The sequence below is a fragment of the Phyllostomus discolor genome, chromosome 2 (assembly GCF_004126475.2).
Source record: "Phyllostomus discolor isolate MPI-MPIP mPhyDis1 chromosome 2, mPhyDis1.pri.v3, whole genome shotgun sequence".
Classification (NCBI taxonomy): Eukaryota; Metazoa; Chordata; class Mammalia; order Chiroptera; family Phyllostomidae; genus Phyllostomus; species Phyllostomus discolor.
The window spans coordinates 128585625-128611923 of NC_040904.2; the positions used below are offsets into that span (position 1 = coordinate 128585625).

General features: G+C 38.9%; 1 protein-coding gene across 1 annotated transcript in view; it reads left to right on the top strand.

The window, feature by feature from the left end:
* Positions 1-3680: 3680 nt before the first annotated feature.
* UBE2N (ubiquitin conjugating enzyme E2 N) overlaps positions 3681-26299 on the top strand; it is a 36156-nt gene continuing 13537 nt past the window's right edge. Inside the window, exon 1 of the mRNA XM_028531815.1 lies at positions 3681-3897. Coding sequence (XP_028387616.1) covers positions 3868-3897 — 30 coding nt within the window. The 5' untranslated portion in view covers positions 3681-3867. The remainder of the gene's footprint in view (positions 3898-26299) is intronic.

Consider the following 26299-nt stretch of genomic DNA (forward strand, 5'->3'; position numbering starts at 1 on the left):
ATGGGGAAGCAACAGAAGGCAGTGAAACAATATTCTATGAGTAAGTAATTTGCATAGCACAAGATTCCTCTAATTCTTCCAGCATAGCATTCTTCCTTTCTCTTTCCCTATATTATAATTAAAAGGCATTAGTAGTTTGAATCTGGGAAGGAACAGAAACCAGAAAAAAAGAAAGCATGGATGAGAGTGAGGCCTGATGAAGAGCTGAAGATTAATTAACTAAGGGTTCTGCATAGTACTGTTCATCTCAGTGAAGCTACAGGTCACTATAACTTACTCAATACCATGGGGCCAGCATCATTTTTCTGTTTTGAGTGTATAATCATTCTTGATCAATGTTGAAAAAACTCTGAATATCTTAGACTGCTGAAATTAGTTAATTGAATTCCTATTTTATATTTTGGACAGGTATCCACACAGTTCAAAATCTAAAAGTCACAAGAGTATAAAGTGAAAAGTCTCTCTTTTACCTCTGTTCTCCTGTGGCCCAATACCTCCCCCCTGAAGAAAATGATTCAATTAGTTTTGTGAATATCCTTGTTTTACCCACATTTTGTGGCTACAGTGAGTAGGATTCTAAAACAGCTCTCTAGATTGAGAATAAACCTCATCTTGGCCCTGTGGCAACCTGTCCTTCTGGAATACACCTTGTTCTACAAAACTTTCATGAATCAGAAGTTCAGATTTTATTTTACTGATGAGTATAGTATGAGCTGTTCTTAAGGAGAAAAAGAGTGGGAAAAACAACTAGAATACACATGAACATATGTCTTTTTTTAAAGTGTTAATACTGTAACAGAATTTCGTGCCATCAAACTAATCTCTGGCAAACAAGGTTATACTGTTGAGTCTTAAAAATCCCTAAGGAATCCCTTGGTTCTATCAAGATTATAAAATCATAGCCTTACTAAGTGCTCTGTGATCTCCCATATATATATATATATATATATATATATATACAATTGAAACTTCACAACAATTACAATAAAGTAAGTACATTTTACCAATGAGGAAAACAAAGAACAGGCAAATTTTCAAAGTTGGGCTGGGGCTCCAAACCCCTCACTCTTAACCTGCATGATACTCACTACCCATTCTGATAAAGAATAGCCAAAAGGAAGCATGTGACAATATTTTTTGTTTGTATAACTCTTGTTTATTCAAAACTTTTTAGTCTCAAACTGTAGGATCCATCAAAATTACCCATGATATTTAAATGCAGACACCCAACCCTCAGCACTGACCTAAAGAATTAGAATCTTAGGGCTTCAGGAGCACTTATTTAAACCAGCACTTAGAATCACAGGCTGATGATTCTTAAGCAGGTGTTTTGTAAGCATACTCTGACAAATGTCATACCCGTGACTGCTTTCCAAAGTTAGCCACAACCATATCTCCCATCACACATACTCTGCTATTTTCTAGAATCTTGCCACTCCACTTTCACAAGGTGGAGTCCATGCCTCCTACCTTTGAAACTGGGTGGGCTTTTGAAACTGTTGACTGGTAGATTTTGGAGGGAGTGATGCTATGTGACTTACAAGGCTAGGCCCAAAAGATGATTCAGCTTCTGTTTCTGGTTTTTCTAACTAGAACACTCACTCTTGGAACTCAGCCACCATGAAGTGAGGAAGCCCAAGCTGCTCCAGGGAGAGGCCCACTTGGAGAGGAACTAACAGCCAGCACCAACTTGCCAGCTATGTGAGCCACGTTGGAAGTGGATCTGCCCCCAGTCAAGCTGCCCAAAATGACACAGCATGGAGCAGAGATGTGCCTTCCCTGCCAAGTCCTGCCCAAATTGCAGATTCAAGAGCTAAATCAATGATTGTTGTCATTTTATGCACTAAGTTTGTTAGGGAATAATATACTTCTTCCTCTTTTTTTTTTACCCTCATCAAAGAACATGCTTATTGATTTGAGAGATGAAGGGATGGAGAAAAAAAGGGAGAGGAACATTAATGTGAGAGAGAAACGATTGGTTGCCTTTCCTAGATGCTCCAATTGTGGACCCAACCACAATCGAGGCATGGGGCCTGACCTAGAATCAAACCCACAACGTTTGGGTTTGCAGAACAATGCCCAACTGAGACACATGGGCCAGGGCACAATAATACACTTCTAACCCAGTAGTCACTCTACCTTTCTTCCTATCAGGGTAAATTCTCCTGGGCCCTCTCTAAATATTCTGAAAATATCCTTGTGCAATGTCATTTACTTTCCCCGATTTCTCTAATCACAGAACCACACAGTTCAGACTTTTGGTTATTTGAAGTTCTCATTGTTACCTTTGAGGTTTGGTTTCTCACCTAAAAAGCACTGATAATGAGAAAGCCTACCTTGAATACTTTATAATTGAGATAATCCATGTAATCATTTAGTATTGTGCCCAGGACAAAATGTTTTCTCCTATTATTCTTACTAGGTTTCTTGCATTCATATTCCTCATTTTTTAAATGTACTTTTTTTTCCCTTATAGCTTAATGCCATCTCACAGACTACTTTCTATGACTCTTACCTCATCCTTTAGGACTCCACTTCTCCGTTGGGAAGCCTTCTCTGACTTCTCAAGCAATTAATGCCTCTCTGTCCTCAAATAGCACCTTGGAAGAACCTCTATTATAGCCCTTAACACACTGGATTGTAATTAATTGTTTACTTATCTCTCTTCTCCTCTGGAGTCTTAAGTTTCCGGAAGGCAGAGTCAGAGTCTTTATATTTTCATCCTCTAACATTGCATCAGACACATCTTCATTCATTCACTGTGTCTGTACTATTGTGCTAGGAAACACTGTGTTAAGGGTCCACGTTTTGGCAGGCCTGCCTGAGGACAAAACAGCTCCACTTTCTGCTGCATAACTTTGGATAATGTTATTGTCTCCAAGTCTCATTTGTGAGGTAAAGACCACGTCTTCTTAATACTGCTGTGAAGACGAAGTAAAATATCTGCAAAAAGCCCATCACATAGCAATCAATCATCTGGATATCAAGGAATGACTCCCCAACAACCCCATATTCGGGCATCGTCACTCTAATCCTTTTAGGGCCCCTGCAAACTATCGGTAATCCCTCGAAGGAATTACTCTGAGCTCTCTAATCCTCTGATTGGTCTTTCCTCTAGCTAGCAACTCTGCGTCTCAACCACTAGGTCCAAGCGTTTAGAAGACATTCTTCTTCCCCGCTTCCAACTCTCTCCAAACCCTTCTGTTTTAGCCTTTTCCAGTCTAAGAGGTGTGTTAAACAGTCCCGATTTAAGCAAACTCTGAACATCAAAACTCTCTGGCTAGGGTTTTCCTGGGTAACTTGCGAGACCCAATTAAAAACTTGGCTACCAAGCTTTGGTCTTCTCCTTCTGGTAAGGAAGGAGCTAGCGTTTCAACTTGACCGGCAGTCTTTCGTTGCCTGAAGCACCAGCCCTTGCAGCTAGCAATGCACGAACGTTGAATGAACGAACGTACAAACCGACGAAAGGGCTACCTCGGCGGCCCGCCATCTGTAACCTCCCCTCTGGCGAGGGTGTGGCAGCAGATTGGAGGCCGGTGGGGCGCTGGCGCCCCACCAGCGCACGCCCGGCTCAGTCACCAGCGCCAAGGCTCCGCCCCGCCTTCCCTAAATTACAGCCCAGTCGCGTTACGTCACTTCCGCCACCCCTGGCCGGAGCTGGGCGGGGACCACTGGGGAGGGGGTGAAGTCTGAGGGAAACCCTCCCGCGTCAGCTCCGGAACAGGGACTACATTTCCCGAGGGGCCTCAGCGGCAGTGGCGGCGGGCGCGGCAACGTTCCCCGGAAGTGGAGCCTGGGACTTCCACTCGTGCGTGAGCTGAGCGGAGCCGGAGACTACACCGGAGGCCGAACTTGGGATCTGACAAGATGGCCGGGCTGCCCCGCAGGATTATCAAGGTAACCGCCCAGGCCGGCCTCCGGCTTCCTTCTCTGCTCTTTCCCGCTTGGCAGATCGGGCGGCCCAGCCTCTCGCTTCCGCCGCCCCGCGCTAGGAGGCCGGAGGCAGCACGGAGAGGGTCTGGCCACGGCGGCTGGGGAAGTCTGGCGCTGGGGAGGGGGCGCGTGGATACTTCCGGCCGCGGTGGGGCAGCCAGGCGGCGGAGACCCTGGGCTTCCAGGGGCCCCCTGAGAGCGGGGAAGGTCTGGTCCCCGCTTTGGTGGAGGGTGGGGTTGCGGGGTTTTGGTCTTGGGCGCGGGCCTCCGCGGCGTTTCAGACCACCCACGGATGGAGACTGCGGGCGCGCGGGAATCACGGCGGGGTTCGGACTCTGAGCGGGGGTTGTGGCCCGACACGGTCTCTCGGTCTCGGATCCCCCTCTCGGTCCGGGTGGGAGTGCAGGGATGCGACAACCCCAGCTTCAGAATGAATGAACCGGGAGGGTTGAGGCCGGGCCAGGCCCTGTGCCCCGGGAGGGCCGCGCGTCCTGCCGCCGTCCGCACATGCTTACCCTTGGTCTCTGGGGTCCGAGGACCGGGGGGCCCTGCGCCGGACTGCTCTAGCTTCCGCGATCTTTTTAAAATCTATTTCCGCCCGTTATCTCCGCGAAGTGATTTTACTCTGGTTTGCAACTCAGAGCTTTCTGTTCAGAGGAAGTAGTTTAATACAGGACTGGGGGGCGCAGGAATGGGGGACCTTGTGAAATCTTTTGGCTTTCGATTTTGCGTGCTTTAATTATTGAACCGTTCTTCGGTTCTTTATTAATACTGTACTTTGAAAAGTACATATGGAACCATGAAAAATTCAGGATCTTGGATTTGTAAATTCTTTATCTTCAGTATCGTCAAGTCTTCGGATGTGAAATGCTGCTTGCAACTCTCAGAAACAAAATCTTAAATTTTTTGGTCAGTTTTAACGAAGAAAATGAGCTGAATTTGTGTGTTAAATACAGGGTGGGGCAAAAGTAGGTTACAGTTGTGACTACGCAAAACAGTTTATTATATTAATTATTAAGTATTGTATTTTCCATACGAACAGCTGTAAATCTACTTTTGCCCACCCTGTTTGTGCGTTAAGGTGATTAAATTGTAGCATCACTTTGCATGATACAACCTCAACGTGTATTTATTGTAGTTTGTTTCAGAGTTTGGGGGAGATGCATACTAAGTGAAAGACCTGTTGAAGGATGATTGTATTCGGTAGTTCTTCGTGTAATTGTAGTTAAATATATCTGAGATTGGGCGGGGGCGGGGGGGGGGCGTATCTCTGACCTAAAGGTGCTTGATTAGAGAAATAGGACAGTTTATGAGGTAGAAATTCTGAGTCTAATCATGTAAACCTTCATAGTGTTAAATTTGTTGTACTGTATTACAGATTGGTCGCTGACTTTGTCCAAGGAAGTATACATGGGCAGGGCTTTGCAGTGTGGTGTTAGTTGTAAATGCAGTCACATGGCTCCAATGGTTGTTTATTGAGGTCCCAGTTGAAAATTAGGGGTAGAGGAGAAAGCTGTACAGTAAATAGACTCAAATAATTATTTATTATTCAGGTTATCAACTAAGTACATAATATGACATTCAAGATATTCTCCAAAATACATTATGAATTAAAGACTTGACTTAAAGTTTTCCATTTTTGCTTGAATCTGGAGATATTCTGCCGCAACATGAAGGCCTTGGATGGAAAAGTAAATTATGTGTAACCTTGTTTAAGGTGATAATGATTTAAGGTAATAGGTTGAAGTGTTCATTTGATTCATTTCATGCACAATAATTTAGTTTAGGCTAGGCATTTACATTTTACTACGTATATCAAGTCAGCGATAATTTGTATAATTTTAATTTTGCAGTATTTTGTTGATAGTATCTTTTTAACGAAGGGTGCTGTGATTTGGGTTTTATTTTGTAAAATGTAAGTGGTTCTACTTTAATGCCATTTATATTGTATCCTAAGAGAGCTGCTTTCTCCAATCCTTAGGAAGGATTAAAAGATTTATTTATTTATTTATTTATTTATTTATTTTTTTGGTGCCCATGCTTGTATTTTGTATTATGTAGACACTGAAAATGAAAATGCCTATTTTTAAGTATCAGGATTAAAAAAAAATAAGTTGCCTATTCTCTGACAACCACAATACAAGTTTCTTTGTGAAATATAATGGTTGTGGTGGTGGGAGTAATAACTCGACTGTCCTGAATGATAGGAACATACTGCCTTTCATTGGACAACTATGATATATTGCTGTCCACCTCAAAATTGCCATTATTTACATTTGCAGAATTCTTCAACCATTTGATACTTGCAGGAATCTTGTGAAGTAGACAATACGTTTTATAGTCTAGAAACCCACTGAAATGACTTTTCTAGGGTCTTAAAACTGGCAAGAGGAAGAATTTGAATCTTGACTCAGCATGATCTTCCTCAGTTTCTTGTTATTGTGAAATGAAATAATATATGTAAAAGTACTTCGAGACCTCTAAGTATACAAATATAAGAGTTAACTATTCACCTAGTTGGATTCCCATGTCCAATCCAGGAGCAAATTCTGTAGGCTTTACTTTCAAAATATATCCTGAATCAGACCAATTTCCCCATCTCTGAAACCATTGTTCAGTTCTATTATTTGTTGCTTTGGCCTACTATATCTAAAAATATGGACATGTCATTCATTCCCCTGCCCAGAACTTTGCAAAGGTTCTCCATCACATTTAGAATAAAGTTTTGACGCCCCCCCCCCCACCCTTTTCCCATCCCCATCTACAAGGTCCTCCATGCAGCTGGGATCTGCCTACCTCTGGGATTATATCGTGCATGTCTCTCCTTGGGTTGCTCCAGTCACAGGGCTTTCCCTCTGGTTATTGCATTGATTTCTCATATTGTTCAGTTTTTGGCTCACACGTCATGTCCTCTGAAAGGTTTGCCATAAGTTTCCTCAAACACAGTTTCCCCCTCCTCCCTCACCCTAGTTTATTTTCATCATTATATTCCCCTCTCTGTGGTCTAGTATTTATTGTTACTCCAAGTTACATTATTTACTTTTTATCTTTACTCCTACTAAAGCCCTATTAAGGCCAGGACTCTTAAATGATTTGGGCATCCCTCTAATACCTAGAACATGTAGTAGGCACTGGTATATTGGTCAAATGAAAGGATATGCTTCAATTTCTTTGCAAGAAAGTTTTAGGAAATTTATTCTATATTATAATTTGACATTGTTACTGCTTAGTAGATTCCATCTGAACTGATCACTGAGCTAAAAGTCAGCCTCTAATTCCACCCATAAATTCATTAATAAACTAGTCAGTCTTTTATTTTGTCGCTTAGGAATACATAGACTACAACATTTGAAAGGTTCTAAAGGTATATAGAGGAAAATGTAACAGTCTCATCTGTCCAGCATTCCAGCTCTCCTCCTGAGACAACCATTACTGTGTATCCTCCAGAAAGACCAGAGAGACTTAGTAGAACCTTGTGGTTAGACCTTAATATAATTAATTGCTTATTGATAATTTTTAGATTGTTCCCAAAATTTTGCCACACAAACAATGCTGAAATGAATAGTCTAATATATAGTGGTATCTTGCACATGTGTGAATTAATACTGAATTTTGGCAGTTCTGTGTTCAGCTGGAAGTTTTAGAATTTTATTTTTTCTCTTTTTCCCTCCAGGGCCAAAGCTCATTTGGTCCCTAAAAGTGACTGAGCAATTAAAGCTTAAAGTTCTGTAGGTTAAAAGTTACCTAAAATAAGAGATCCTCCCTAATCCCTCTGTTACAAAGAAGAACCAGAGTTATTTTGGGAACAAATAAATGAGATCGGTAGTTGTGGCCTTGGTCAAAACCAAATTTATTTCAGCTTTCCATGTTGCGTTGACAGTGACATTGCTTTGTCTTCTCAAAATTAATAATGAAAACAATGAAATATAACCTTATGAAACCATAGTTAGCTTACTGAAGGAGTCGACTTGCTTGATTAAAACCCAGTAAACTGAGATTAGAATTTCATCATTTTTCCTTAAATTTTTCTGTTGTGAGGTTTAGTATCAAATTCTTTAAAATGTGATAGGATCTGATTTTGCTTTGAGACTTGAGTTCTATTTATTTTTTTACTTCAATAATTTTGATTTTAAAAATACAGGTAGTATTCTTTTTTCCATTCACTATTTAAAAGTTATTCATTTAATATGCATTCTAGTACATAAGGTAGCTTTTAGTAAGAAAAGTGATTTAGAAAACTACCTTTTTTAAGCCCTAAAAATCTTTGGCCGATAATGTCCCGCTATCCATTTTAAAAAGGCATGAAAAACTTATCATGATGAAGATGGACTTTTTATAAATTGTGGTTGAAACATCTTTAGGAAACAGGTAAACTCATAGTAAAAATTTTACTGGGAACAGTGTGGTTTTTAGCTCTTTTGGTTGTCCCAATTGAGTTTTGTGACCTTCCTAGGACAATAAACAATATTTTTTGGCATATAACTTCTGGCGATTCAGGTTCTTGACTAGCTTATTTGTGAATTCCCTCTGTCTCCATGGATTCCAGATTAAGAATCCCTAGACTACTTTTGGTAGTGATTAAATTTTCAGGCTGTAAGGATATTGTTTAATATACTACCTAAGGGCTGATTATGAAATGTGGGCATAATTGAAAGTAAGCTAAAAATAGTAGTCAGTTGAGTGTCAGGCACTTTCTTTAGTTCAGATTGATCAACTCGTACAATAGAAACTGAGTTTTGTCATTATCAAGCACTTTCTGAGTATCCACCATGTTAAATGATGATGACATCAGAAATGTTATGTATTTATTTTAATGGAAGTTCTGAATTTTTTTCACACTTGTGACCATTTACAGCCATGACATTTTACCTAGGAAAGAACACCTTCCTTTTTTTTTCTCTGATGCGTCTGTAGGCCAAAGAAGTTGAATCACTGGAGTCCCAGCCTGCAAGTCAGTACCTTTGCTTTTTCCCTTACACCTAGTAGTTTGGTTTATTCCAGAATAAATTGGTTTAAGAAGAAAGTAATTTATGCTATAGTTTCAAGTAGTATGGATTCTGAACATACATTTAAATTGGTTGTTGTGAGTTATGGATGCATATGCCACCAGAAATGAGAAAATGAGGTTAGCATCCAGCTGGGGCTTTGGACATTACAGTTGTAGTCATCACAGTTGTGATGGGTTTTTAAATTTGAAGAGGAGATAGAGTGAAATTTACTTAGAAAGCAGATATATAAAAGCTGGAAGGAGAGAGAGAGAGAGAGAATTAATGAATATGTATGAGAATATATATAAATGCATAGCATATTCCAGAAGTCCTGTGTGTTGTGCATAGTGTATCATTATTAGGGTCTCATCAAGAACTACTACTAACTTAAGAGAGTTGGCATCAAGCACTGTTGGGCATAGTATTGTTTTTTGAATTGTTAAACTAATACTTAGTCTGTAAATCATATTTACCATAGTGTAGTGTGGCATCTCTTCTTGAAGGGAGATTGGTCATACAGTTCTTAATGTGTAAAATAGGCATCTTTTAGTGAATACTTACTGTGTACTAGGCACTGTTCTAAGTACATTACATACACTGATTTATTTAATTTTAACAGCAATCCGATGACACAGGTACGGTTTTAACTCTATATTACAGGTGTAGAAACCTGCATAGAGTGCTTAGTGGTTGGTAGAGCTGTGATATGAACCCAGACAGTCTGATTGTGTAGACTGTGGGTACTGTAGATGGAATGTGCCTGGACATAGCTGCCTGTGTGTAATAACTGGAAATGCGTCTATTTTTATATTTTATTATTTGGACACATGAAGTGAAAACATGTCCATGTGTAGAGTCTAAGTGATTATTTAGCTTTCTTCTTATTTTTGTTTTTAACCAGAAGTCTCCTTATTGTAGTTTGAATTTTGTGTTTTCTACTCAGGGAATGTGTACCTACTTAATTTCCCCACTACCATTTGGAGAGAATAAGGAAGAAGTACTTTTCCAGTATGACTCCCCCTGCACCTGCACATACAATTCTTGCTTTAGTTTTCATTTTACAGTTGGAGGCGTAGTGATTTACAGCTATAAAGCTTGAAGTTTCTTTAGATGTAAAAGAGCTCTTCCTATTTATGTATCTATTTTTTCAGATACAACACTCTGTCCACTCTGTCTTTATTGGTGTGATTCAGATAAGGGTTAAACCAAATGTGCTGGAAGCTCCATTCAGGTTCCATCCACCACTGACTGTGATTAGCGATCAGTGAATACTTGGCCAAACCTTAGGCCTATTTGAATACTACATTACTAGCATATTCTAGGACTTCTGGAATATGCTATGCATTTTTATATATTCTCATGCATATTCATTAATTCTCTCTCTCTCTCCTTCCAGCTTTTATTTATCTGCTTTTATATATCTGCTGTTGTGTGGGATGCTGAGGTATTAAGTGGTAGGAACTAGAAGATGTTTTGTATGAACACTTGTTTTTATTTTTATTTTCAAATTATAAGAGAAAATTTACTTAGAAAGTTACAGGTAAAAGTGAGTTGTAGAAGAAATGGACTCAGGAAACAAGTCACAGAGGCAAAAGAACAGGCCCTTTCTTTAGCTTAGGAAAAAGGTAAAGGTAGTGCACCTGGGGGAGAGAGAAGGGGGATAGGAAAGGTGCAGGAGGGTGCCTGTGAACAGTTTTTTAAAAATAATTTTTATTGATTTTTAGAGAGTGAGAAACATTGGTTTGTATGTGCCCTGACTGGGGATTGAACCTGCAACCTTGTTGCATCGGGAGGACACTCTAAACAACTGACATACTGTCAGTGCTGAACATTTATTTTTGATCTGAGTACTTAGTTCATGGTTATGTGTCAGAATTATCTGGGGCATGTATAAATTAAACAGTTGCTGGGGCTTTTGTTTTAAGATCTCCAGATGATTTTAGTGTGCACTTTGCAGAAATAGTGGCCTCGTGTGTACTTAATTTCGTTGCAAAGATAGGTAGAATGTGGGGGATATACATAAAATCATACAGCCAGTACCTTCTCAATATAGAAAACAAAGGCAACAGTGAAAACACCAAAGATGTGACAGTCTGGGTAGGGGAACCCTTATGATTAGTTCAGGGAAAGAGATTTTTAAAGGGGTGAGATTTGAGCTAAATTTTGAAAGAGAAATAGAAAAGTGGGATGGAGGAATAGTAAGTTATTCCACGTTAACATACCCAACTGTAGGAAGATATTTGAGCAGTACTAAAACTGTAACATGAGTCAGCATGTCTTTGTTTGGACCACACTTTAAATTTGATCTTTTAATTTGAAAAGGTTTTCTTCAGAAGTAGCTTATGACTTAATTGCTAAAAGTCCAATTAATATAAGTTATTTACTAAAAATAATCAAGTAGTATAGAAACGTTCCCTTCACTTTCTTTTGCTATTCCAGTCTTTACTTCATAGATAAATACTAAAATCTTACTGAATATGAAAGGAAAACCAAAATGCCTCATTTATTTTTTGATATATAATTCACTTACCATAAGATTTACCCCTTTAAAATGTACAGTTCATTGGTTTTAACATATTAACAAAATTGTGTAACCATCACCAGAACATTTTCATCACCCTCCTACCTCCAAAAGAAGCCCCATATCCATTAGTGTCACTCTCCACCTTAGTTCCTGGCAACGACTTACGTCCTTTTTGACTCTATGGATTCACCTCTTTTGGATATTTCATATAAATGAAATCATACCATCTTTTTGTGTCTAGCTTCTTTCACTTTGCATGCTTTCAAGGTTCATTCATATTGTAGCATGTATCTGAACTTCATGCCTTTAAAAATTTTTTAGCTGAGGTTTTCTAATACTTGTAAGAAATGACAATGCTATATGAAGCAAAGCAGAAGTTTCAGTAGGTAATATAATCTGTAGCGACTCATAAAACTAGTTACGTTTGAAACCCTCATTGCTTTAGAAATAGTCCTTCAGCCTTGTACGCTTCCCCCTCTTTTTTTTTTTTTTTTTTCTTCCTCCAGGAAAGGACTATGGCTATCATATGGAAGTAGGGATTTTAAAGGCTGATTTAACAGAACGTGGTTCTAAGAAAGCATTTTATATAAGAAAGGTGTTCCATCTAATATGCTGCATTTGCCCCCCCCCCCCCCCCCCCCTTTAAAAATTTGTCAGCGGTAGTATATCTTTATCTTTAGAGATTAGATTTGCTTGCTGGACCCTGAGAAGTTTGAGCAAATTCTGGTGGATAAAATTGACTTTTATTCTTATGTCGAGGATTAAGAAACTTTGCTGCCTTAGCTAAATCACTTTCCCTGGGCCTCAATTATTTCTAATTCCTATTTTAAACTTAGGCAAATGCTGAGTAATAGCAGTATTCTGAAGTAAATGTATAGCTTTCCAGTAGAAGGTCGGTATCCTGTCTGCTGTTACCTTTAAAGCCTTTAAATGTATGTGTTTTCTTGAGATTCAGACCTTGGACCTTTTCTCATTATGTATTCTCCTGAACATATTTTTCACTTACTTGGCTTCAGTATATTGATCATTGATTCTCATATCCAGCACTAAGTTTCAGTTTTCTCCAATTGTTTACTTTTACCACCACGTAGATGTCTTGCAAACATTTAAAACTCAACTTCATAATGCATCAGTACTTCTAGTGTTTATTACTTGGTAATAACAGCAATAATCCTGTTGCCTGAGATTTACACCTCTTCACTCTTCTCCCTTTCCCCTCTCTTCCATATGTAGTTTGTCATGAAGCCTGATTGATTCAACCTTGGGAATGCCTCTGCTTCTCCTAACCCATTTTTGTCTCCTGTTCTCCCAGTTATCTTTATGTGGGCTCTTATCCTCTCCCAGCTTTTTTTTTTTTACAGTAATTTTAGAACTCATCTCCATGTCTTCACTTAACAGTCTCTCCCTCTCTCTCCCCCCTCCCCCTACTTCCTTCCCCTTCTGCTCCCCAATTTTCCACACTGCCACATTATGCCCAAAATATATGTCATCATGTGGCTCTCTACTGTGTATAAGGTTGAGTTCAAACTTACTAACTTGGCATATAAAGTTTTTTCGAAACCTGGTCTTTTCATTGTAATTAGTTTTTTGACAGCTCCTCCTTTGTCTCCCCTCTCATACACAACCTTTGATACTGATACTGTTTACTAGTCAAAACGATGTGTTTGCTAACTCCTGAATTATGCCATGTCTGCAGGGGGAACATTCGTCATGTGAAATGTGACTGCCTAGTACTGTGTTGGTTGGGTTTGTTTCCTTTGCTCTTCTGGGAAAACCTTCATTGTAGTCATCTTGTTTATATGCTTAGTATTAGGTAAATTGTGGTTTAAGAACTAGAAATACTACAGTCTGTTATTTCTACATGTGCCATGAAAGGAAAATCAGGGATAAAATTTAAGTTACTTGCTTTCTTTTCTAGGATCTTAAGACACTCTGGGGAACAAATATTAGTCCTATTGTTGAGTCATTAATTGTAGTGAAAAAAATCTTTAAAAATTTTTTATTTATGACTAATAAAAATTGTACATATTTAAGGTGCACAAGGTGATGTTTTGATCTATGTATACATTGTGAAATAATTACCACAAAACATATCTATCACTTCCCATAATTACGTTTTTGTTGTCAGAACACTTGAGATCTACTCTCCTAGCAAATTTAAAGTATATACTACATTATTATTAACTGTAGTCACCATGCTGTACATTAGATCTCCAGAACTTAATCCTCTTATAACTGAAAGTTTGTATCCTTTGATCAATATCTTCCCTTTTCCCTAACCTCCCAACCATTGGTAACCACCATTTTCTGTTACTAAGAGTTGACTTCTTGTTTTTGCTTTGAAGATTCCACAGATAAGTGAGATTATGCATATTTGTCTTTCTGTGTATAGTTTATTTTGCTTAGCATAATTTCCTACAGGTTTATCCAAGTTGTCTAAATTGGCAGGATTTCCTTTTTTTAAGCTGATGAAAAATAATTTGCTCTTCATAACTATCAGAAAAACAAAATATTTGATACTTTCTGGGTCAAGGTTTTGAGCATCATATATACTTTAAAGAAAAACCCTGTAGACCATTTTGTTTTCAACTGCTTAATTGATAACTATGGATTAGTCATAACGGCATCATACGGGAGGGGGTTCATTGGAGAACTAGTGTCTTTCTCCCTTCATTGTAGGGCTTGCCCTAGCAGGTTTTCCTGTATTAGGATGCAGTAGGGCCCTACCAGCCAAGAACCCATTCCTAGTCTGTGAGCAGGCTTTAGCTTCCTTTTCCCCACAGGTGTGTGTTTATAAAATGTCAATGTTTAGGCTTACTATCAGTTAAAAAAGAAAGCAAAACTAGCATATGTTTCTTCTTATGAGTAATTAGTTACACCAATTTTTAATATTCTGAGAGTGTGCACATACTTCTTCATAATACTTCATTTCTCAAGTTGTATCATCAGGCCAACAGTGATTGTATACTATATATGTAAGTTATGACCAGTATATTTTAATCTTTTAAACATTACAAGTATTAGTAAGGGCATTGAATATTTACTGTGTTTCTCATAGTGATTGTAGACAGTTCCCCCTATGTTTATGGCAGACTGGAAAAAAATACTGAAGTTAATTTTGCTTGGTATAATATCAGCCACTTCATTTTACCATTAGCTGGCATATATAGTCAGAATGATTTAATTCAGGTGTTTGATTTTAGTTATGATGAAAGCAAATGTATGGTTGGAGCAAGAAGGGAGGGATATTGGGGACAGTCAGAAACTAGAGATACAGCCTCAGGTCTGTCTGGATACTCATATGCTGGTCAGAGGTCCTACACAGGGAATTTCCACGAAAGCCGGAGCATTTCATTTGCTGAAAGATTCAGGAAAGTATCTGGAGACTTATTTTCGTGTGTATCGAAGACAGCCATTGTGTCAGAACCATTTATTAAATCAGCAATTCTCTTCCATGGGTTGAAACCCAGCAGTTTTCACTGTTAAGTCTTCATACTCTCCAAGATCCACGTGAGGATTTTCAAATCTGTTCCCGTCTTCTTTCCTACTCCTTATGAATAAAATACTGATTTGATTTAAAATACTAATTTGATTTAAAAAATAGTAGCTGTTTTAAGTTATCCTTCTGTGTATTCTCTCTTTTATGTCATAGAGGTAATCGTAGAACTTATATTGGAAAATACAAATGTCTTGAAAAAATGATTAATTGCAAACAAATGTTGCTCATTTTGTTCAGTATTAAGTGTGATACTGTTATCACATATCAATTGAAAAAGGTTTATAATGGGTGTGAGAATGATTGAGAAGGGATATTTATATCCGTTGGCAGGAAGATCCTAGAGTTTATTTTCTTCCTTACTCTTAATTTTTGCAGCTCACCTTTTTCTTTAGATTCACATGACTCAAATATGTGAAGGTGTTACCTCAAAGCATTAGCTAAGCTGTGTGTATGATTGCTGGGTCCTCAATCTTTTATTGGGGGTACAGGAGAAATGTGATTGGGGAGAAGTTGGTAGTGTGGTGGTTGGGAGTCTCAAAAATCTCTCCAGATTATGAAATTCTGTTTAGGTCACTTGCACTTTTATGGCTTACCTTGACCATATTTTCAGATTCTCTGAAGAGCATCTAGCTAAGGTATGCTGCTTTGAAAGATGAGGAGGGGTGGATCTTAGTATAGGTTTGGTTCTGACTTCTATGAAACTCACATATTTATACCAGTAAACCACCTTTTGAATCCTAAGTTTCATTACAGTCAGGCCTTAGTTCTTGAATGTCTTGGTTCTCAAATAATTCAGTTCTTGACCAGGTTCATGGAAAAAAATCCCAGTTGTCTAAGAAAACTCTTTCATGCTGATAACTGTATGATCAGTCTCTCAGGCAACAAAGATTTGGTTTTGAACAAATCATTTCTCACACAGTTTCTTGGAACAAATTAAGTTTGAGAACTGAGGTTCCACTGTATTTTCTAGTTGTTGCATCGGGGCATTGTGGCTTCTGCTTATATCAAGTGGAAGGGCTCCCAGCCATCTGGGGACCTGAGGTCATTGCATAAGCACTCTCTGGGGTTGGCATTTCTATTCATTTTTTTTTTAATTTTTAAAAATTGTTGTTCAAGTACAGTGGTCTACATTCCTCCCCACCCCCAGCTATCGCACCCTAGATCCTACCCAACTTTGGTTTTGTCCATGTGCCATTTATACGTGTTCCTGAAAACTCTTCCCATTCTTTCCCCCATTATCCCCTCCCCCCTCCCCTCTATTACTGTCAGTTTGTTAATAAGGTCTTGGTGATGATGAACTCCTTTCACTTGACCTTATCTGGGAAGCACTTTATTGCGCTTCTATTCTAAATGATAGCTTTGCTAGATAGAGTCATCTTGGATGTAGGTCCTTGCCTTTCATGACTTGGAATACTTCTTTCCAGCCCCTTCTTGCCTGCAAGGTTTCTTTTGAGAAATCAGCTGATAGCCTTATGGGAACTCCTTTGTAGGTAAGTCTCCTTTACTCTTGCTGCTTTTAAGATTCTCTCCTTATCTTTAATCTTGGGAAATGTAATTCTGATGTGCCTTGGTGTGTGCTTCCTTGGGTCCAACCTCTTTGGGACTCTGAGCTTCTTGGACTTCCTGAAAGTCTTTTTCTTTGCCAGATTGGGGAAGTTTTCCTTCATTATTTGTTGAAAAAAGTTTTCATTTTCTTCTCTTCCTCTTCTCCTTCTGTCACCCCTGTGATTCAGATGTTGGGATGTGTAAAGTTATTCTGGAGGTTCCTAAGCCTCCCATCACTTTTTTTGAATTCTTGTTTCTACATTCTGTTCTGGTTGAATGTTTCTTTCTTCCTTCTGGTCCAAACCGTTGATTTGAGTCCTGGTTTCCTTCCCTTCATTGTTGGTTCCCTGTACATTTTCCGTTATTTCACTTTTCATAGCTTTCATTTTTTCCTCTATTTTACGATCATACTCAACCAGTTCTGTGAACATCCTGATTACCAGTGTTTTGAACTCTGCATCTGAGAGTTTGGCCATCTCTTTGTAGCTTAGTTGTATTTTTTTTGGAACTTTGATCTGTTCCTTTACTTGGGCCATTTTTTTTTTTTTTTAATCTCAGTTCACCTGTTAGTAGTAAGGGATGGAGGCTTAGGTATTTGCCAGTGTGGGACAACCCACTTGGCTTCGTATGTGGCACTGTATGTGGGGGAGGGGGTCCCAGAGGGAACAGTGCCACTTGCTCCACTCTGTGCCAGTTTTCAGTCACTTCCCATGCTACCCACAATCAAATTGGGCCCTTGAGCTAATTCTTTGGTGGGTGGGTTTGTGTATGTTCTAGGACCCTGTGGGTCTCTCCAGTGAACTTTTCTGTGAGGCTGGGGGTTTCTCCTTCTGCCTCAACCCCCGCATATTTTTTCAGCCATTGGTTTTTAGGTTTTATTTCCCTGTGCTGGAACCCTGGGTTGTGTGGTCTGTCTTCTTCCCCATTTGTTCCTCCGGGTTTATCTGCAGTCAAATGTGAGACTGCCCAGTCCGTCAGTTGCCACCTCTCCCAGTCCTCCACCTCACCCAGTCCGCCACCTCACCCAGTCCACCAACTGCCACCTTGCCTACCCCAGTCCTCCGGTTGCTGCCTTGCTGTGAGTCCTCTCCACTCCTCCTACCGGTCTCGATGAATGTTTCTTTAACTCCTTGGTTGTGGGGCTCCCATACAGTTTGATTTTCTCAGTTCTGGTTATTTTTTGTTTTTAAATTTGTTGTACTTTTGGTTGTGCAAGGAGATGCAATGTGTCTACCTATGCCTCTGTCTTGGCTGGAAGTCCTCTGGGGTTGGCATTTCTTTAGCTGGCATAACTGCCCTTCTTGGGTTGGCCAAAAAGTTCGCTTATTTTTTTTCTGTTTGATGGCTCTAGTAGCGCTTAGTTGTCTTCGACTTCATTCGAAACAGTTTTATTAGATTGTATTGTGACAGCTGCCATATCAGTGTGCATTTTAAAGAACACTTAATTCAAAACTAGTGAATTTTTGTGTGGCCATTTTAATATTGAAGATGGAAGAAAATATCCATCTTTTTCGGCATGTTATGCTTTATTAAGGAAGGTAAAAATGCAATTGAAATGCAAAAATAAATATTTGTGCAGCGTATGGAGAAGGTGTTGTGACTGATTGAGTCAAAAATGGTTTGTGAAGTTTTGTGCTGGAGATTTTTTGTACAATGCTCCATGGTGGGGTAGATGAGTTGAAGTTATAGTGATCAAATTGAGACCTTAATTGACACAATTATCATTATACTATTTAGAAGATAGCCAACATACTCAAAATATCCAAATAAAAAAGTTATTGGTGAAAATGAAAAATGTGTCTTTTATTTTATGGGGAAAACTAAATGGACTTTTGGCCAACCCAGTATTTCCAAGCTGTGTTTTGTATCCTTTTGTGAGTGGAAGGCAAGAGGGGTGGGGTAGTACTAATTTGTATGCAGGCCACTGGGCTAATTCTTGCTGTGGCAATTTTGTGAGCATATGGGAACTATCACATCCATAAAGTTGTTACTTAGGTTTCAGAAAGGGAGAAGGGAGAACTTCAAGGTGTTTTAGAGCTAGTAACTGTAGAAAGCATTTGCTATTCTGAAGTCTGAGGGAAAAAAACAAAGAGAAAAGTTGGAAATTTTTAAAATTTAGGAACTTGGGAGAAGTAGCCCCAGCTGGGATCTGAAGAGAGTCTGGTTCTCTAGGGAGTGGGGCAATGATTAAGCTGGTTCTCTCAGTGTGAGAAACTGCAATTTGGATGAATGTGCTATAGGAATGTTGGGTGATACAGGCACCTCTGGCTCAAGAAGCCTGGGAAAGGCAAGTCTCCTCTTGCAGCTTCCTTTTAACACCCCACCACTTCCACTCAACACACACCTGCAGAGTTTAACAGGGAGTCCATAGCAAAGCAGAAATGTGATTTACTGAGGCCCAGCCCCAGAACCACAAAGTATAGAAGGATAAGTGGAGAAAATTACATTAATTTACATCCGGCAGAGGTGCAAATTTCCCAGTGTAGAGTTTCTTAAAAATGTATTTTATTGATTTTGCTACTATTGTTGTCCCAATTTTCCCCCTTTGCCCAGTACCCCCATTCCCTCCAGCAGTCCCCTCCCTTAGTTCATGTCCATGGGTCATGCATGTAAGTTCTTTGTCTACTTCATTTCCTATACTGTTCTTAACAAACCCTTATTCTGTACCTACGAATTTGTACTTCTTATTCCCTGCACTTTTTCTGCCTTTTTCCTCCTACCGCCTCATTGCTGATAACCCTCCAAATGACCTCCATATCCATGATTCCGTTTCTGTTTTTGCTTGTTTGCTAACAAGTTTTTTAGATTCAGTTGTTGATAGTTGTGAATTTATTGGCATTTTAATATTCATAGTTTTGGTCTTTTTCTTACATAGTTCCCTGTAACATTTCATAATATAATGGCTTGGTAATGATGAACTCCTTTAGTTTTATCTTGTCTGGGAAGCACTTTATCTGCCCTTCCATTCTAAATGACAGCTTTGCTGGATAAGAGTAATCTAGGTTGTAAGTCCTGATCTTCATCATTTTGAATACTTCTTGCCAGTCCCTTCTTGCCTACAAGGTATCTTTTGAGAAATCAGCTGATAGTCTTATGGGAACACCTTTGTCTATATATATCTGCTTTTCTCCTGCTGTTTTTAAGATTCTCTCTTTATTTTTAACCTTTTGCCTTTTCATAATGATGTGTCTTCATGTGGTCCTCTTTGGGTCCAACTTGTTTTGTGCTTCCTGGACTCATGTCTATTTCCTTCACCAAATTAGGGGAAGTTTTCTTCCATTATTTTTTCAAATAAGTTTTCAATTTCTTGATTTTCCTTCTCTCCTGGCACCCATATGATTTGGATGTTGGTATGTTCGGATTTGTCCCAGAGGCTCCTTATTCTATCCTTGTTTTTTGAATTCTTTTTTCTTCTTGCCATTATTATTGAAAACTTATTTCTTCCTTATGTTCCAGATCATTGACTTGATTCTTGGCTTCATCCCCTCTGCTGTTGATTCCCTGTATATTTTTCTTTATTTCACTTTAAATACAACCTTCTTTTTGCTTGGGTCTTTTTTATGCTGTTGCAGTACCCAGTGAGTTCTTTGACCATCTTGATAACCAGTGTTTTGAACTCTGCATCGGATAGGCTGCATATCTCCATTTCACTTAGTTCTGTTTCTGAAGTTTTGGTCTGTTCTTTCATTTTCTTTCATTTGGGCCCTACTTTGTTTCCTCAATTTGGCAGCCTCCCTGTGTTTCTGTGTATTCTGTAGAGCTCTGTTGACTTCCTGTCTTAGTAGCCTGGCCTGTTGTAGAAAAGGCACCTGTAAATCATGTGGGGAGGAGCGTTAGATAATCGCCAGGGTGGGGCACCCCATTTCACTGCTTTGTGGCTCTGCAAGGGGACAGTGCTGTTGCCTGGCCTCTGGAGATTGCCTGGTAGGAAACTGTCTCCCAACTCTCATGCTGTTTGCAGTCATTTCATTTTCTCCCCTTCTCCTCATTTGCCACTTGTGCCTTTTTAGCTGTTGCTCTGAATCCCAGAGGGGGTGGGTCTGCATAAGTCCTGATAATTTTGCGAGCCTTTTAAGAGGAGTCTCCTGAGAAACCTGCAGTTTCTTCTGCTGCCCCAACCCCCACTTGTTTTTACAGACAGAAGTTATGGGGACTTAATCTTCCTGGTGTTGGAACCCTGGGCTGGGTGGTCTGGTCTGGGGCTAGGATCACTTGCTCTTGAGGTATCCTTTCCAGTTTTTATCCACCACACGTGAATGTGGGACAACCTATCTCTCCATGCCACTCTGAACCTCAGCTCCTCCCCACCTCTCTGTACTTCCACCCCTCCTACCTGTCTGGGTGAATGTGGCTTCTTTAAATCTTTGGTTGTTCGGACTTCCATGTGGCTTGATTTCCTGATGAATCTGAGTAATACTTGTTTTGTAGTCTCATTGTTATTTTTGCTGTAGTTCTGTGCAGATGTGAAGCTTATTTGCCCATACCTCCATTTTGACTGGAAGTCCCCAGTGTAGAGTTTTTGCCTGACCACTGGCCCAGCCCTTGAGAAGTGGCAGTACTTGGTTTGACCTCAGTCTTGCAGAATTAGAAATTTTATCAGGCGTAAAAAGAGATTTTATTTATGTATGTATGTATTATACAGAGGGGGGAAGGGAGAAAGAAAGAGGGGAGAGAAACATCCATTGATTGCCTCTTGTATGCACCCTGACTTGCAACTGAACCTACAACCCAGGCTTGTGGCCTGACTGAGAATCAAAGTTTTGCTTTGCAGAATGAAGCCCAACCAACTGAACCACACAGGCCAGGCTTTAGAAGACTTTAAAAAATACTCATTTTTTTATTTTGATTAAGTTTAGGGGAAGGACCCCTTCCCCACCTATTATCTGACCTGTTGGTTTTTTAAAATTAGGCATTAGTGTATACTATAAATACCTCTGTTCTAAATCAGTTGAATCTTTCCCCTCCTTTGTTGGGCCAACCCCAACTCTCAAGACAGAGAGTTGCATGCCTTCAAGCTAGGATATTGGAGAAGAAAAGGATTAGAGAGAGAAAAATGCCAAGAGATTCAGGCATGTGGTGTTTCAAGGGTTTACCCTTTCCCCTATCCTTGATGACTCCTGCATCAGCTCTAAGGGTACTTCTTACAATATCAGAACAAATTAAGAAAAATGTTCTATTTTTAGCTCTCATACACCTTTTTTGGTTATAACTGTTGGTCATTCACCCAATGCAGATACATAGGTGTAAAAGCACTGCTAGATGCTGAGGATTCCAAGTTGTAACTGTGAAGTGAGCTCTTGACTCTAAAATGGGCTTCTAGTCTGTGTTGTCACTTAATAAGTTCTGTGCACATTTCTACAGAGTTTTTTCAGAGGTGGTTCTGAGTATTAAACGAAACATGTATGTGAACATTCAAATCAGTTTTAAGGATTAATCCACGTGTCAGTCCTTACACTTCGGAGTTTTAACTAAATGTATCTATCTTTCCAATTGCTTAGCCTAGAAGGCCAGTGCCCTGCCCAGGGTTTGAACATTTATCAAGTAGCTTCAAGTATTGAGACTTCCTTTTGTCTGTGATTCTAGGGTTGTAAATGCTATTCACTCAGATACACAGCTCAGCCCTTTCATCAGTTTCCACAAAAGAATCTACTTTTTGCAAGTATTGTTTTTTTTATGGAAGAGTTAGGATTTAGCAACAAATGGCTGTAAGCCACCTTATTGGTATTTTTTCTTCTCTTTCTTCCCATTTCTTTTGCTCAAATTTCCAAATGCCTGGTCAAACAGTATAGCTCTGGCCCTCAAATCCCAACAAGTGTTCAGCTGAATAAAGAGCCAGCCCTGCCTCCCCAAATTAAGACCCAGTATCTACCCTCAGTAAGCTCAAGGTGTACATTACACATTTTTTTTCCTTTCAGGTCAACTTTATTAAGGTATAATTTACATATAATTAAATGTTCCCATTTTAATTGTACAATTTGAGTTTTGACAAATGTGTACAGCTGTGAACTCATTATCTCAGTAAGATTTAGAAATCTCCATTACCCCAGCACAACACTGATTAAAAAATTATACTGTTTGAAGTGTGCTTTCAGTTTATATAAAAGGAATATTTTTCTGTGGTATTACATATTACATTTACAGCATCTTTTCCCCATAGGCTTTGATGTGATCATTATTTTGGGAGGTGTACTTTTGAGCACATACCCAATTTTTTCAAATACATTCAAAGAGGTGGAACTGTTACAGGATAGGTGAGTTTGTAGTCCCAAGTGGCCATGCTTGTAGAATCAGTTTTCTCCACAACACTAAATAGCATTGCTTTTTATCTTTGTCTATTCTGAGTTTTAGGTATTGTTTTGATGATAATCAACCATTGTTGTTTTCAAAATAGAGTTACTCAAATACTTATATAATTTCCTTAGGTAGTTTTATTTAAAAACACTTTTTGTTGATTTTTTGGGTAAGTAGTTAATAAAATGCAACCAAAAAGTACTCATTAAGAAACTGTCTTGAGTCTCTGTTTACTTGCACAATTTAAATCGGTTGTTTTATGATTTTGTAACTTGTCACTTTTGTTCAGGTACAGTTTTGTATAATATCTTATTAACTCCCATTGCTAGCAAGCCTCCAAGGTCCAGCATTCATATTCTTTTAAGTGTATTGTTGCATGTTTCATAGAGTGGATGAATGTGACCCAATATATTATTGTACACAGATGTTCTTTCATATAATGTCTCCCTCAGTGTGCATATTTGTGTCTCTTTCAGTTGTACAGGCATACCTTGTTTTATTGTGTTTTGCTTTATTGCACTTACAAAACACAGATGTTGTGTTTCATAAATTGAAGGCAAGAAGAGATTACAACTTGCTTTTTTTTAAAGATTTTATTTATTCATTTTTAGAAGAGAGGAAGGGGAGGAGAAAGAGAGAAACAGCAATGTGTGGTTGCCTCTCACATGACCCCCACCGGGGACCTGGCCTGCAACCCAGGCATGTGCCCTGGACTGGGAATCAAACCGGTGGCTACTCGATTCGTAGATTGGCACTTAACCACTGAGCCACACTAGCCAGGGCACAACCTGCTTTTTTATGAGATTCAGTTGATTGCTGCCGTCTGGAACTGAAGCCCAGTATCTGCAAGGTTACCTGTCTTAACACTGAGTTGTCTGGGTCATTTCCTGCTCTGGCTCAGTAGCACAGGACAAAATAATAATCTGAAATTGTAGAAGTATAAAAAATATGCTGAGTTATATACTCCAGCTGGATCTCTTAAGATTATTTAACTTTCAAAACATATCAATATTCTATGAAATATTAAAATTTCTAATCTTGTGTTAATTTGGTTTCTTAAACCATATCATTTCAAATTTCTTCTAAAAACCTTGAAGTAAAGGACTGAATTTTAATGTGCTAACTACTCAGTATTGAGCAAATGATTATTATTAAAATTGAGCAAATGACTGTCATCATCAAAGCTGCTAATGGGCCAAAGAAACCTAAGCCTGCTATCTCAGATACTTAGTTTTTGGTCCATTTAGTGCACAACCTGTAGGGAAGGTATCAAAAGCAAGGCTTTTTAACAAAACTAAGAAATAGTTTGTGAAGATTGGGTTTGGAATATTAAAAAGTCCTATTTCCCTGCATACTGCCATTTATAGCCACCATCTGGCTCCTCAAGGCCTTGGACCTAACCTTTTTGGAAGTTCTTGGAGTTACATCTGTTCATTCAGCTGGTATGACATGTAAGACACTCTGTGGTGCTCAACATTGGGACTGCAAACATTATACGTGGACCTCGACGTATAGGAATTAGTATAGCTGGGGAGATGGTGGGGTAGCAAAGTGTGTAAGAGATCTACAGAAGGTATATCCTTACTTTCCAACAATGTTAATAGCATTTAGCCAGTCGCTTTTACCTAACAGTTGGCTTTCAAAATGGTAGAAATGCTGCTTTTTGGGTAAAATATTATTTTATGGCTTAAATGGCTTAGGTCTTCTAATTCTCAAGAGCAAAAGGATTTGGGGAGCACAGAATCTGGGGCTGGGTTCTCTAGGCTTCTAGCTCAGCCAAACACTACCTTGGACATCCTCACTTGACTTTCTTGCTTCTTTTTATCTGCTTAATATACTAATCTAGCTCTAAGGTGGCTGGGAGGTTTAGGGTGCAGAGAATAGGTTTTATCCTAATACTGAACCATATTTGGTATTTAATTTCACAAAGATGCTGCTTCACCATAATCTTAAAAAGAATTAATGTCTTTCCAGTATGTGAAAACTATTTGTTTATGTGCTATTCCCACAAAATACGTAACATTAAACAACCTTCTGAAGTGCATAGATTCTTAAAGCACAGTGAATGCCCGTTTATCAACTCTGGGTAGGAGAACAGGATGCTTGGGGTAAACATATATCGATTTTTTAAAGAATTATATATAATCAATTTTCCATGAGTTAGACGATAATAAAGTTGATTCTTATAGCTGCTAGACTGGTTTTATTCTGTAATCCAGAGTATTTAGGACTTTGCACTGCGTAGCTTTAGGGGGTGTGATTCATACAGACGGATGTGAATGGTCCTCTCTTGGTTGGAGCTGTCCAGTGTGGCAGACTTGTCAAAGGAAGCCTGTTTTGGAGGAGAGAGAAACCCTGATATCTGATTGCTTCCCAGTTACTCTTAGTATGCAGAATGTGAAAAAACGAATCCTTCCTTCCTGGTGGTTTGGGTTTTTGGACAAAATTATGTAATGGCACAATTAGTTTACAAATCAGGAACAACTGTAACTTGTTTTTATTTGCTTCATTGAAGATTTCAACTTAAGCATAGGCCTTTCCTATTTGTGAAGTCCTCAGGCATTTAGCACTTGACTTTGTTATGATTACCACATTTAAAACCTGAAATTATTAGTGACTAAGGAAAAGGACTGAGGAAGTAATACATGGTAACTGTAAAAGTGTAGCCACTAGCTTGTAGGCCAGGAAAAGTGCCTACTTATACTATATGACTTGCAAAGCATATTGATCCATTTACCTATAAAGCAACCAGGAGAGCAGAGTGCAGTGACAAAATAAGTGAAAAATATATAAACATGTTAAACTTTTTAAGGGCTTTTGTCTTTATCAGAACAAAACATAAACATACTAGAATGTTAACTAGATTTTGATTATTAGTAGTATTGCTCATTTTAAGTAGATTATATACTATAATCAGCAGGTGAGTAAAGAAAAACCTGGGAACAATGCAGGTACCATTAGCAAAAATTTCTTTCTTACTTAGATTGTGCCTTGGCATAGATGTTGGGGGTACAGTCTGTAATATTCTCTCTCTGCTCAAGAAGGAAGGTGAAATATTGAACAGTAATCAAGTTAAAAGAGTATAACAAAAGGGCACCTTCCAGTAGAAATAAACATAGCAGTAAGGTTTAACTCATTTCAGTGATAAAACCTTCAGTCACTTTTAGTGCTAGAGAGGACCTTTGAAATGTTCAAGGTCCTCTAAATTTTAGAGAGCTGGAGAGGTAAATCAATTTGTATTGTTGCATAACAAATTGGTACAACTAGAATAGGGGTTAAATTCAGACGTTCTAGCTCTGACTTTTTTCCCTAGTAGGTACACCCAGTTGAAGTTAGTTCTCTAAGGTAAAATTAGTCCCCTCTTTCAAGGCTTTTACTAGGTAGAAGTTCTTTGATAAAGAGGTTAGCTGGCTTCAGTGTTCTCCTTTGATCCCATTTAATCACGGAAGGATATTTAGCTTCTTAATCTCATCGTACACATACTATTAACTCTGTTTCTTCACTTCCATATCTGGTTTA